This window comes from Saccopteryx leptura, chromosome 13 (assembly GCF_036850995.1).
Source record: "Saccopteryx leptura isolate mSacLep1 chromosome 13, mSacLep1_pri_phased_curated, whole genome shotgun sequence".
NCBI classification, from domain to species: domain Eukaryota; kingdom Metazoa; phylum Chordata; class Mammalia; order Chiroptera; family Emballonuridae; genus Saccopteryx; species Saccopteryx leptura.
This window is the reverse complement of record NC_089515.1, coordinates 28,059,051-28,072,458: the sequence shown is the minus strand read 5'-3', so window position 1 is coordinate 28,072,458 and position 13,408 is coordinate 28,059,051. Positions and strand designations below refer to the sequence as shown.

Sequence of the window (13,408 nt, the reverse complement as noted above, 5' to 3'; positions counted from 1 at the left end):
CCACAGACTAGTCTTTCATTACCATGTAGATGAGATATAGGGGCTAGAGGGGTAACTGACTTGCCTATGATCAAAAACAGTGGCAGAGCTGGATCCAGGGGTCCCCAAACTTTTTACACAGGGGGCCAGTTCACTGTCCCTCAGACCACTGGAGGGCCGCCACATACAGTCCTCCTCTCACTGACCACCAATGAAAGAGGTGCCCCTTCCGGAAGTGCAGCGGGGGCCCGGATAAATGGCCTTAGGGGGCTGCATGCGGCGCGGGCCGTAGTTTGGGGACGCCTGATCCAGACCCTGGTCTCTTGATCATGCCATTAAATACCCTGGGCTTGGCATTTCCTCTGACTGCTTCAAACCCAGCAGCTAACTATCTGATCACCAACTGGGCAAAAGTGAACAACAGAAGAAGTTCATCCTCGCCCAAAACTTACCCGCTTCTCCCGGAGAGCTGGGCTGTCATCTCCAAGGGCAAGGCAGGAAGCATGGGCCCGGAACTCTGGTAAGCCCAGGATTGGCAGATACTCGTGATTCAAGCTGCTATCATTAGCAATCTTCTGCTCCACCTTCCTCACTACAGGCAAAACCCAGGGCTGGGAGTCATCCGTGCGGTAAGCTGGAAAATAGGAAAGTGTTGTATTAAGGAAATTTTCTGAGGCTTTGTCCAAGTAAAAGGTTGGAACTGTGAACAGGGAAAGTTCTACCACCATCTGATCAAAACAGACCTGTGAAGGAAACTCAAGTTCAGTCACTTACTGACTGCCCACTTTGGGCCAGGCATTGGACTAGGAGCTGGGCAAGCAGGGCAGACACGGTTCCTAACCCTCACGCATCTTATAGTTCCTAAATATATGACCATCAAAAAACAGGATGCCAAAATAAAACTTCTGTTTTTTGGTTTGCTTTGTTTTTTTAGCAAGAGAGAGAGAGAGAGAGAGAGAGAAAGGAGCAGATAGGAACAGGAAGGAGAGAGATGAGAAGCATAATTTTCGTAGTAGCACCTTAGTTGTTCACTGACTGCTTTCTCATATGTGCCTTAATGGGGCGGGGGGGGGGGGGGCTCCAGCAGAGCCAGTGACCCCTTGCTCAGGCCAGCAACCATGGGATCATGTCTATGATCTCACACTCAAGCTGGTGAGCCCATGCTCATGCTGGATGAGCCTTCACTCAAGCTGGCGACCTTGGGGTTTTGAACCTGGGTCCTCTGCATCCCAGTCAGATACTCTATCTACTGCATCACCGCTTGGTCAGGCTCAGTTTTATTTTATTTATTTATTCTCTCAGAGCTTGATTGAGGGAATGCACGTGAAAACACTCAGTGAACTAAAACAATATACTTTAGAAATGCTATGTCAGTATTACTAGTGCACCGAGGTCTCGATAGCCACTGGCCCAGCAATCTGCTTCTGCATGTCCTCAAGAGATTTCTAGAAAAGGGCTAGATGTTACTTCAGATGAATGCTGAACCTTCAACTGTAAACATGGAGAGGGGGTGGAAGAAGACCCAGCTCCTCCTCTTGTCCTATAAGAACAGAAATGCAACAAATAACAAGCAAACACCCTGTGCCTGAAGATTCCAACAACTGGTTACACAATCATCCAGCAACCCACTGAAACACCTGTGTCCTCCCTCTGTGTTCTGAGATCATTTGGTATTTACCATTTTAACAGTTCCTCCCACTTTGTGTGCTTCATACTTTTATTGATCTAAATGTATCTATTTCATAACATTTAATCTTGCTTACAAGCAAATTTTTAAGCACTTCCACACTAAAAGTATTTTTTGTCCATTTTGAGTTATCCTATAACTGATTTCCCCACTATGCTACCCTCTGATTACTTTAGGATTAGAGCCTCAGAGGGCAGCTGCTCTGGCCTGCTCCCCAGCCAGTGATCTCTCTGAGCAGGAATCCTGACAGGGACCATTTGCCTTCCTGCTTGAATGTTTAGGTCTCCAACAAGCCTATACTTTCTCAAGTGATTTTAAAACTGGAAACTTTACAGCAGCTTTGTTTAAGTTTTATCTGGTTGATTTCTGCCCAATATTAATCCCTAACTTTTTTTAAAAATCACTTTGTAGGGTGGCTGATATTGTTTACACACGTTGACTGTAGAAAATTTAGAAAAGCTCAGAAAGTAAATAATAACATTAACATGTAATCCCAGCACTCAGGGATGAGGGGTATGAAAATTTTGGTGTACAACCTTCTAAGCTTTATTTTACATGAGGGTGTGTGTGTATTTTTTTTTTTTAAGTGAGAGAAGGAAAGAGACAGACTCCCACATTAGCCCCAACTGGGATCCACCGGGCAACCCCCGTCTGGGCTCAATGCTTGGACCAACTGAGCTATCCTTAGTACCCAGGACCGACACTCGAACCAATTCAGCCACTGGCTGCTAGATGGGAAGAGAAAAGGAAGGGGGAGAGTGGGGAAGAAAAGCAGATGGTGGCTTCTCCTGTGCTCCCTGACCAGGGATCAAACCCCGGATGTCCAGACTCTGGGCTGACACTCTATCCAGTTATCCAATTGACCAGGGCTCATGAGTATATTCTTTTATAAAACATGGATCAGATTGTATACAGAATTTTTTTTTTTTTTTTTTTGTATTTTTCTGAAGCTAGAAAAGGGGAGAGACAGTCAGAATCCCGCATGCACCCGACCGGGATCCACCCGGCACGCCCACCAGGGGCAACACTCTGCCCACCAGGGGGCGATGCTCTGCCCCTCCGGGGCGTCGCTCTGCCGCGACCAGAGCCACTCTAGCGCCTGGGGCAGAGGCCACGGAGCCATCCCCAGCGCCCGGGCCATCTTTGTTCCAATGGAGCCTCGGCTGCGGGAGGGGAAGAGAGAGACAGAGAGGAAGGAGGGGGGGTGGAGAAGCAAATGGGCGCTTCTCCTCTGTGCCCTGGCCGGGAATCGAACCCGGGTCCCCCGCACGCCAGGCCAACGCTCTACCGCTGAGCCAACCGGCCAGGGCTGTATACAGAATTTTTAAATGCTTTTTTCCACTTATTAAATATATGAATAGCCTTCACTGGCATGAACTAGTCTTCTAATAGATGATATATTCGCATGTCCTCAACCCATCTTGATCTTCCATCTGCCTACTTCCAAATACTCTCCCTCCATAAATAACAACTGTTCTTAATTTCTTTTTTTGATCTGCCCAAAGTTCTCTAGGCATACACAAGCAAATACAGCCACGTCCCTGCCTTTTTATACAAAAGGTAACATATAGCATACTGTCCAGTTTTGTGCCTTGCTTTTTCCAAGTGAAGATCTTTTTGTATCTGTGCATACGCCTTTGTTCTTTTCTTACAGCGCAAAATTGATGAATGAACCATAATTTTTGGCCAGTCTCTTACTTATGAACATTTGAGTTGTTTATAATTTTGGCTATGACAAAACTCCAGTGAACAACCTTGTCCACATGTCATTTCACATGTGTGCAAATATGTTAAATGCAGGGTTGAAAATGGACGAGTGGGCTGAGAAGTATGTGCATTTGTGGGTTTTGAGATATACCCAAATTAGCCTCCATTAGGATTTTATCCGTTTCCATTCCTACCATCGATGTAGAAGACTGCTTCCCACAGCCTCACTCACTGAGTGATTCTTTTGCCAATATGAGTGTGCAGATAGAATCTCAGAGTAGTTTTAATTTGCATTTCTTATTATAAATGCAATTGGGCATTTTATATATTACATTTACAACACAATTTTAGTGGCTAGACAATATTCCTTTCTATGCATAATTTGTTAACTATTTGTTGCTTTTGATTACTTGCTATTACAAACATTGTTCTTATATCTTTACATATATTCATGAGTGTTTCTTCAGGAAAAATTTCTAGATATAAAATTACAAGGTCACACGTTATACAACTAATAAGCCTGTATAAAATCATTTGGATTTGCATCTATCTTCTGTCAACTTACTCTACCTTACAGGAATGTGTCATCTGCAAATATGATAAGCATATCAAGCTAGTAATAAAAATGTGGACAGCAGTCCAGACTGACATAGCCAGCAATCAACCAACAGCCTCTCACATTATACCCCCTGGCGCAGCAAACTAATTCCTCTCAACAAGTTCAGAAAACCTACTTTATCAGGTGTGACTTGGTCTGGTTTTTTAGATATAAAAATAACTACTTCCAAGTTAAGAATTCTCCCTTTTGGAATTGTTTTTAGAAGCAACATCTCATTATTTTGAATATCGTCAATGGTGCCAAATCTTCATTTCTCTGGAAGTAAATTTAAGTTTTAGAAATGGTACTTGTATGACAGCTAGCAAAGTAGGTGAGGGAAAAACTGGATAATGACAGCTAGCAAAGTAGGTGAGGGAAAAACTGGATAATATTAACGGAGAACTTATAAAGAGATGGTCTCTTGGGTGAATCTAACCTGCCTTTGAAGGCCATTGCAAGAAGGTTGCCAGAAATCTTTGAGAATATACACTGCTCACAAAAATTAGGGGGTATTTCAAAATGAATATGAAGCGATAAAATATCCCCTAATTTTTGTGAGCAGTGTATATAGTAGTATATGTGGACTGCACTACACAGAGAGGATGCTATTTAGATATAAAAGAGTTTGGATATTCATAGAAACACCACCTCTATTATGCTTTACATCTGTGTTTGGTGGTTATATATGGAATTATATATATGTATTGCATGTATTTATGCTATACACATTAAATTTATGATGTCATTTGTAAATCATGTACTCTAAATAAGTAAAATATGAAAGCTAAAGAAAAAAGCACAATACTACTGCTCTTACCAGTTCTGTATACTCTGCACAACTCTAAGAAATATTGTATGTAATACAACTGGTGTCAGAGGGGTAGTATATCTATATTGTGACAAAAGAGAAATTGGTGCCTGACCAGGCAATGGCGCAGTGGATAAAGCATCAGCCAGGGATGCTGAGGACCCAGGTTCGAAAACCCAAGGTCACCAGCTTGAGCACCAGTTCACCAGCTTGAGTGTGGGGTCACCGGCTTCAGCGTGGGATCATAGACAGAGCCCATGGTAGCTGGCTTGAACCCAAAGGTCCCTGGTTTGAAACCCAAGGTTGCTGGCTTGAGCTCAAGGTCACTGGCTTGAGCAAGGGGTCACTGGCTAGGATGGAGCTCCCTGGCCAAGGTACCTATGAGAAAGTGATCAATGAACAACTAAGGTGCCACAACTATGAGTTGATTCTTCTCATCTCTTCCTCCTCCTGTCTGTCTGTCTCCTCTCCCCCTCTTTTTTCTCTCTCTAAAAAGGAGAGAAATTGGCAAATTTATACCTCCTTCTTTGTTTTTTGTTTTTTCTTTTCTTGGTGGTGGGGAGATAGTGAGGCAGACTCCTACATGTGCTCCAATCTACCCAGCAACCCTGCCTGGAGCCAATGCTCAAGTACTTTTAGCATCTGAGGCTGATGTGCTCTAAGGGAGCTATCCTCAGCGCCCAGGGCTACACTTAAACCAACAGAACCACTAGCTGCAGGAGAGGAAGAGAGAGAAAGGGGGGAGGGGAAGCAGATGGTTGCTTCTCCTGTGTGCCCTAAGAATAGAACCCAGGACGTCCATATCCTGGGCCAATGCTCTAACCACTGAAGACCAGCCAGGGCCACTTCCCTTCCTTCTTCACTGCCCAGTTTCCCCAGGTTCAGTCCCAAAGCCTTGCCTAACTGGCCTAATGAGGCAGAATTACAGATTCCTCTTGGGTGACTGGAGCAGTAAGACAAGCATTATCAATAGCCACTATTGTTGTTCTCCAGGGGATCTTACTCCTGTTTCTGGACTCATGAGTTTTTCCACTCAGTTTTTTTTTTTTTTTTTTTGTACTTTTCTGAAGCTGGAACCGGGGAGAGACAGTCAGACAGACTCCCGCATGCGCCCAACCGGGATTCACCCGGCACGCCCACCAGGGGCGAAGCTCTGCCCACCAGGGGGCGATGCTCTGCCCCTCCGGGGCTTTGCTCTGCCGCAACCAGAGCCACTCCAGCACCTGGGGCAGAGGCCAAGGAGCCATCCCCAGCGCCCGGGCCATCTTTGCTCCAATGGAGCCTTGGCTGCGGGAGGGGAAGAGAGAGACAGAGAGGAAGGGGGGGGGGGGTGGAGAAGCAAATGGGTGCTTCTCCTATGTGCCCTGGCCGGGAATTGAACCCGGGTCCCCTGCACACCAGGCCGACGCTCTACCGCTGAGCCAACCGGTCAGGGCCTCCACTCATTTTTTTTATTCACTCATTCATTTCACAAGGACTTACCGCATCTACCATGAACTAGGCACTGGCTAGAAGTAGCTACACAGAGATAGATAAGATAAAATAAGACAATGCCCTCCAGAAAACAAAGAGCATAGAACCCTTCATTCTCCTGTGAGGGACCAGGGAAGACTTTACAAACAATGAAGTGTGAAAGGGTTTAAAAGATAAACAAGGAAGCCCTGGCCGGTTGGCTCAGCGGTAGAGCGTCGGCCTGGCGTGCGGGGGACCCGGGTTCGATTCCCGGCCAGGGCACACAGGAGAAGCGCCCATTTGCTTCTCTACCCCCCCCCCCTCCTTCCTCTCTGTCTCTCTCTTCCCCTACCGCAGCCAAGGCTCCATTGGAGCAAAGATGGCCCGGGCGCTGGGGATGGCTCCTTGGCCTCTGCCCCAGGCGCTAGAGTGGCTCTGGTCGTGGCAGAGCGACCCCCCGGAGGGGCAGAGCATCGCCCCCTGGTGGGCAGAGCGTCGCCCCTGGTGGGCGTGCCGGGTGGATCCTGGTCGGGCGCATGCGGGAGTGTGTCTGACTGTCTCTCCCCGTTTCCAGCTGCAGAAAAATACAAAAAAATAAAAAAATAAAAAATAAATAAAAGATAAACAAGGAAAGAAGGGCGTTCCAGACAGAGGGGAACACCTGTGCAGATCCCCAAGGCTTGGAGAAATGAGGTTTTGGAGGATCTGGATTTTCATGGCTGGAATGTAGGCTCCATGGAGGAATAGCAAGACATGACTCAAACATCTTAGAGTCTCTTCTAGAAGAAACTTCATCTCACTGGGCAAACCAACTAAATCATTTAAGCGAAAGAGTGACATGGACAGCTGTACGTTTAAATAGGATCATTTGAGTAACACAATGGAAAATAAACTGTAGAGGAGGACAGAGACAGACAGATAAGACAGGAAGTTACTGCAAAAACCCCAAAGGAAAATAATGAGGTCTTGAATTAAGGCAGCAGCAACAGCAGGGATAAAAAAAAGGAGAGATAATCAAAAACAGATTTATGAGGTAGAAAAGACAAAAGCTAGTGACCAAGTAAACAGATGTGGGATCCAGGAAAGAGTCACCGATGGGTCCAAAGTCTTTCTCTAGTTTGGATAATGGCTGATGGTGGTGGGGCGACCACGACATAAGGGAAAGAGAGAAAGAAAAGGTTGCGGGGAAGGTGAAAACGATGAGTTGTTTTAAACATGTTGAACCAGAGGTGGTTGTAGGGTAGGTCCGGTAAACTATAGTAAAGATGGGTCAGGGAAAAAGTCCAGGATACAAAGAAAGATTTCATAACAATAGACATCGACAGCAGCCAAAGCCACTGTAATAACAAGAGCTTACTTGAGTACTTAGAACTCTCTCAATTCTCATAGCAACTCACAAAACAGATACTGTGATCCCTATTTTAGGGATATAGAAACTGAAACCAGAAAAGTTAAATAATCTGCCCAAGATCACAAAGATTGTAAGAGCTAGGCTTTAATTCTATTAAGTTCATAGATCCATGTGCTTTTTTTTTTTTTTTTAGTGAGAGAGAGACAGACAAGGACAGACAGATAGGAAAGGAAAGAGATGAGAAGCATCAACTCATAGTTACAGCACCTTAGTTGTGCCTTGACCAGGGGGCTCCAACTGAGCCAGTGACCCCTTCCTCAAGCCAGCGACCACACTGTCATGTCTATGATCACACACTCAAACCAGTGACCTTGTGGTTTCAAACCTGGGTCCTTAGCATCACAGGCCGATGTTCTATCCACTCACCGCACCACTACCTGGTCAGGCTCCATGTGCTTTTTTTAAGACCAAGAGATGTCTAGAAAAAGCCCAAAGCAAGCAGGTCCTAGAGGATTGTATGAGTAATCTTTCATCAGCAGGCTCCCACCTCCATGCACCACTGCCTGCTCCCTGGGTATAAGCCCTTTTAGAGGAGTCACACAGGTTTCAGGTGAGTCCAGCAGTCTTGCTTTCGAGAAGAAAAAGAACAAGATAGAGAATTAAATGATGAAACCATCACCTTCTCCTCCTCCTAAGATTTCCACTTCCCTCACCCATCCTCACCCAGGAGCCCATGCAGGTATACTCTGAGCTCTTCTCCAACTAGGGTCCCAGAGGGCCGGGTGTACTCAGAAACACCTGAGATAGCACATCTCTCCAACAATTTTAACTGAAGATGCCAGAATCCACATTAAAAACAACAAATATTAATGTAAACGCAATTTGAAACAAAAGAAAGCTAAGTTTACATGATAAATGGACTGGAATCTATGAAGAAATGTCTTGTTTCAAGCTGCATCAGGCTGGACCTGTGTCTCCCACGCCTTTAAAAGCCATTTGTATCCTGGCTGGGCAGCTCAGCTGGTTAGACTATCATCCCAATGCACCAAGGTTGTGGGTTTGAGCCCCGGCCAGAGTACATACAAGAATCAACCAGTGAAAACATAAATGGGTGGAACAACAGATCGAAGTGTGTAGCGTCTCTCTCTCTCTCTCTCATCAATTAAAAAAAAATGACAGTCAACTCAGAGAGCCCCATACTTAACAGTAGAAAATGTAAATGTATTGTGCTGCTCTAACTATAAGGAAATACTATGCAAATAATCACAGGAAGAAGAAACTCTCTGGGAAACTATCTGCAAGTAGAAACTAGCTAATAAGATTATGGTTGCAATTTAGTCTAAATATGTCCAATGTCAGTAGAACTTGAACTGGATAACCACCATTGGGCTTTATCTTAACTTGAAGAAAAAAGAGTATCTTCCCCAAAATCAGTGACTAATTACATTTTCCTCACAAAGAATATATAGTGGGATGTGTACAGCTAGAAAATACAAAAGCTGGAAACAGACCCCTTATTCTATTCTACTTTATTTAGAGCCTTATCCAAGCACCTGCCATCCACAAAAAAGACAGGTCACAGTGACCATCAGAAATAACATTTATATAACATTTTTCATTTACATATCACATTTCACATATAATTATTCATTTAATCCTCAGTCAACTGAAGAGGCCAGTAACATTATTATCCTACCCTAATTTTAGAGAAAGGGCATTCTGTCCTGGCTTCTCATTTAACCAACTGAATCTGTTAAATAACCCACCAAAGGTCACATCACTGGACCTGTACCCAGGTCTGCTGGCTCCTCCCACTACAGTGCACTGCCTGCCTCTGGGGCACCTGAACATATCCAAACCAGAGGAGCGGGCAGAGACCCAGCAGCGTGCGAGACCCGGCCTGGAATCCCGGCTCCACACCAACGGCCGTGCCTTCTGAGGCAAGCTGCTTCATCAGTCAGGGCTTAGCTTCCTTACCTCTAAAACAGTAATAGTAACACCGCAGAGTCATTGTAAGCATTAAATGGGATTAAAAGCACAAATCATTTGCCCGTAGTAAGGAGCTGGAGTTCCTGGAAAACATGACAAAGGCAGTGTCTCAGCAGAAATAAACTTCTGAGCTGCAGACTGTGTGTCGTCTGAGCAGATCACTTCTGGCCTAGGCTGGCAGGGCGCTTTTTCTCTACATGACCTCTTTATTTCTGAACCAATGTCAGAAACTTTTTCATTCTGTAGCCTTTAGCTGAAAGTTTTTATTCAACTAAATTTTTATTTGACCCATCCATAGAAATGCCAAAACAATAATAGTAATAGCTAATCCTTACATAACTACTACTTATGTGCCAGAAACTGTTCTGAGCACTTTAAATGTACTTAATCCTGATAAAAAACCCTGTAAGACAGTTCAAAGGTAACTGAGCCAATGGAATCTCAGGTTTTAAAAAGATACATTTAGATCAATATCAATATTAGTTCTTCACTATATATTTGGCCTTAAAGAAATACTTGATAGTTTTGGATTAGGTTTATATAAGAGCTTGAATGGTACCCACTCCAACTCAATTCAAGGCAATCTTTCAACATTACTCTCACTCTGCTTCCTGCTAAAAATATCCCTTTCCCTCTGTGGGTGAAACTGTGTAGTACTGATTTTAAAAATGCTTTATTATGGAAATTTTCAAACATATACAAGACTGCAAGAATAATATAATGGACCCATGTACCCATTTCCCAGTTTCAACTAATTACCAGCTTCAACAAACCATCATTTTTTAATGTTTTCTTCTCACCCCTCCCCCATAATCCTTGGTGAAGACTTTTTTTTTTTTTCTTTTTGTATTTTTCTGAAGCTGGAAATGGGGAGAGACAGACAGACTCCCACATGCGCCCGACGGCACGCCCACCAGGGGGCGATGCTCTGACCCTCCGGGGGGTCGCTCTGCCAAGACCAGAGCCACTCTAGCGCCTGGGGCAGAGGCCAAGGAGCCATCCCCAGCGCCCGGGCCATCTTTGCTCCAATGGAGCCTTGGCTGCGGGAGGGGAAGAGAGAGACAGAGAGGAAGGGGGGGGGTGGAGAAGCAAATGGGCGCTTCTCCTGTGTGCCCTGGCCGGGAATCGAACCAGGGTCCCCCGCACGCCAGGCCGACGCTCTACCGCTGAGCCAACCGGCCAGGGCCTGGTGAAGACTTTTTAACAAGTCCTATGTACAGACACAAAACAGTCACAGTGGGAAGTCTGATTCTGAACCTCCTTCTCGCCACCTTCTGCTACGGAGCAGTTCAACCTTCTCTTTTCAAAATGTTTAGTCCTTTTAGTCTAAGTCTGTTCCCTAGCACAGTGCATCACCCTATTCATTTTCTTCTTCCTGGCCAGTCTCTGTACTTGGTCGAGAAAGTGTCTGTGGAGTTTTAAACACCCAAATGGCAGTGATAGAAATTTAAAGTTCACCAGAGATTAGATTTAAGGAATTTCAGAGCCACTCATTCCACATCGCTTTCATGACAGAAAAGAAAACTGAGGCCCATGCTCTAAACCAGGGGTAGTCAACCTTTTTATACCTACCGCCCACTTTCATATCTCTGTTAGTAGTAAAATTTTCTAACCGCCCACCGGTTCCACAGTAATGGTGATTTATAAAGTAGCAAAGTAAATTTACTTTATAAAATTTATAAAGCAGAGTTACAGCAAGTTAAAGCATATAATAATAATTACCAAATGTCAGATTTTCGCTAAGTTTGGCAGAATAAATCTTTATAAAACAACTTACTATAGTTAAATCTATCTTTTTATTTGTACTTGGGTTGCTCCGCTACCGCCCACCATGAAAGCTGGAATGCCCACTAGTGGGCAGTAGGGACCAGGTTGACTACCACTGCTAAACTGTCCAAGGTCCAAGAAATATAAGCTAGAAAGGAAGACAAGGATGCGATGCGTAGAAAATGAGCTTCTAATGTTCACCGTCTTTCCACTCCTTGCCACCATCTCTACCCATTGCTACTGCACCTGAGGGCCAGAACATTCTTCCCACGTTCCCCCAGGAAGCATTAACTTGTCACAGAAGCATTTTCTATCTCTATTATCTCACTTAACACTTACAGATTTTAAACTGCTTGAGGCCAACACCAAACCTCAGTGTCCCCCCACAAGGTTTGGTAAAGTATCTGATTGATACCTGATTGTCCCTCATATGTTTACCGACTCAGAACAGAGCTCTGGGGCTGAGCTCTCCTTTATCCATTTCCCATCAACTAGGACTCCAAGCCTATATCAGGCTTCTTATTTTCCTCCCTCTCCTTACAATTTCTGATCGCCCTATTTCTTACGAAGTAAAAGGATGACGTCTAAAGAATACAGAATGGAGAATTGGAAAAATCGAGTTTGTGTCCTGGCTCCTACACCTGTTCTGTGTGACCTTGCACACACCTCCCTTTTCTAGGTTTAATTAAGCCTCGAGGATCTTTCTGGGTCTCAGCCTCTCTTACAGTCCCCACGGCCCGACTTCGGTCCGCTCCGCTCCCCAGGCAGCTCCAATCCTGGGCACTGCATCTTTACCTCCTACTCCCAGGTTGACCTTGCGGGGGTCCGGATCCTCCCGGAAGTCGGCAGTGAGCTTAAAGACAAGGACCGGCTGGGCCTGCGGAACCTCGGCAAACACTGACGGAGGCGCCATAGCGAGAGAGCTGGAGTCGGCAGAGAGCTTCCACTGTGAGCCTTGGGCTGCTCGGTCCGGTCCAGCCGCGCCGGCTGGAGGAGACTCTCACCTTCAGCTAGTGGGCGGGGCGGCCCCGCGGTGTCCAATAGTCGGAACGCGTCCGGAGCTTGGCAACGCGGTTAACCAATCGCGAGCTTCTGACGCAAAAGGAACAAGGGGGAGGAGGTGTTATTAACCAATCCAAGAAGAAGAGCTTATCGTAATAATAATATAACCAATACATTGTACTCCGGCTGAGATGGGGCGGGGCTATGGTTGATTGGCAGAGTGTGCTCCTATCGCTGAGGCAATTGTGCTCTGGGCGTCCCGGGACTGAAGGGAGGCATTGAGCAGCTAGTACCGGTATGTCCCGGAGGCTACCTCTTCGACCTTTGAAAGCCACCAACCTAGGGAGTAGTGACCGCGGGAATTACGGAGGACCGGCCTTCCGGCACCAGTGGATCAGGTGTTCTAGCTGCCAGGCCCAGGAGCGCGCACGTTCCTGACCCGGCCTGGCCCGGACCGTCCCGGGGTGGCAGCCAAAACTCTCGGGACGCTCGTCCGCGGGCCAGGACGTGCAGCTCCGGAACCCGCCCAAGCGACCTTGACCGTCAGCCAGCTCTTAGTTCCTGAGGGAAATGTGGGTAGGCCGCCCGCCTTGGTCTCAGACAGGGGATGTCCTAATAAGAATGAGGGCGAGACCAGGAATTCCTTTTCACCGCGCTTACAGTTTGAGATTCCTGTTCCTCTTTCCTTCCCGAGAGGGCCTGGTCCTCAAGGACCTTCAGGATCTGGCCACGGCCTACCTCTCCAGCGTGCCTCCCGCGCACGTACGCAGCCAGCTGGCTGGTACCCAGACTGCCTCTCCTTTCATTCATGCTATTTCTACACCCTGCATATCCTTCAAAGTAATGAACACAAGCCAAAAGAATTTTGTGCAACACATGCCAACCTTTGATCGCTTGCTTCTTTTCAGAAATGTTGCCTCTGGTTTTTAAAAGTAACTGCCCACAGTGTTTCATTAACAACAAACACCTCTAAGATCGCAAGTTTAAAGGTGAAATGAAATGAACTTTCCCTAGCTCTCTCCACTCCCAACCTGGTGACCTTCAAGACCCAGAGCAAATGCCTCCTCC

The 13,408-nt window shown here is 45.9% G+C and overlaps 1 protein-coding gene across 1 annotated transcript in view; it reads right to left on the bottom strand.

The window, feature by feature from the left end:
• GOT1 (glutamic-oxaloacetic transaminase 1) overlaps positions 1–12,349 on the bottom strand; it is a 29,826-nt gene extending 17,477 nt beyond the window's left edge. The window contains exons 1-2 of the mRNA XM_066354853.1: positions 12,134–12,349; positions 432–613 (exon numbers count right to left, since the gene is read on the bottom strand). Coding sequence (XP_066210950.1) covers positions 432–613; positions 12,134–12,251 — 300 coding nt within the window. The 5' untranslated portion in view covers positions 12,252–12,349. The remainder of the gene's footprint in view (positions 1–431; positions 614–12,133) is intronic.
• Between the last annotated feature and the right edge of the window lie 1,059 nt (positions 12,350–13,408).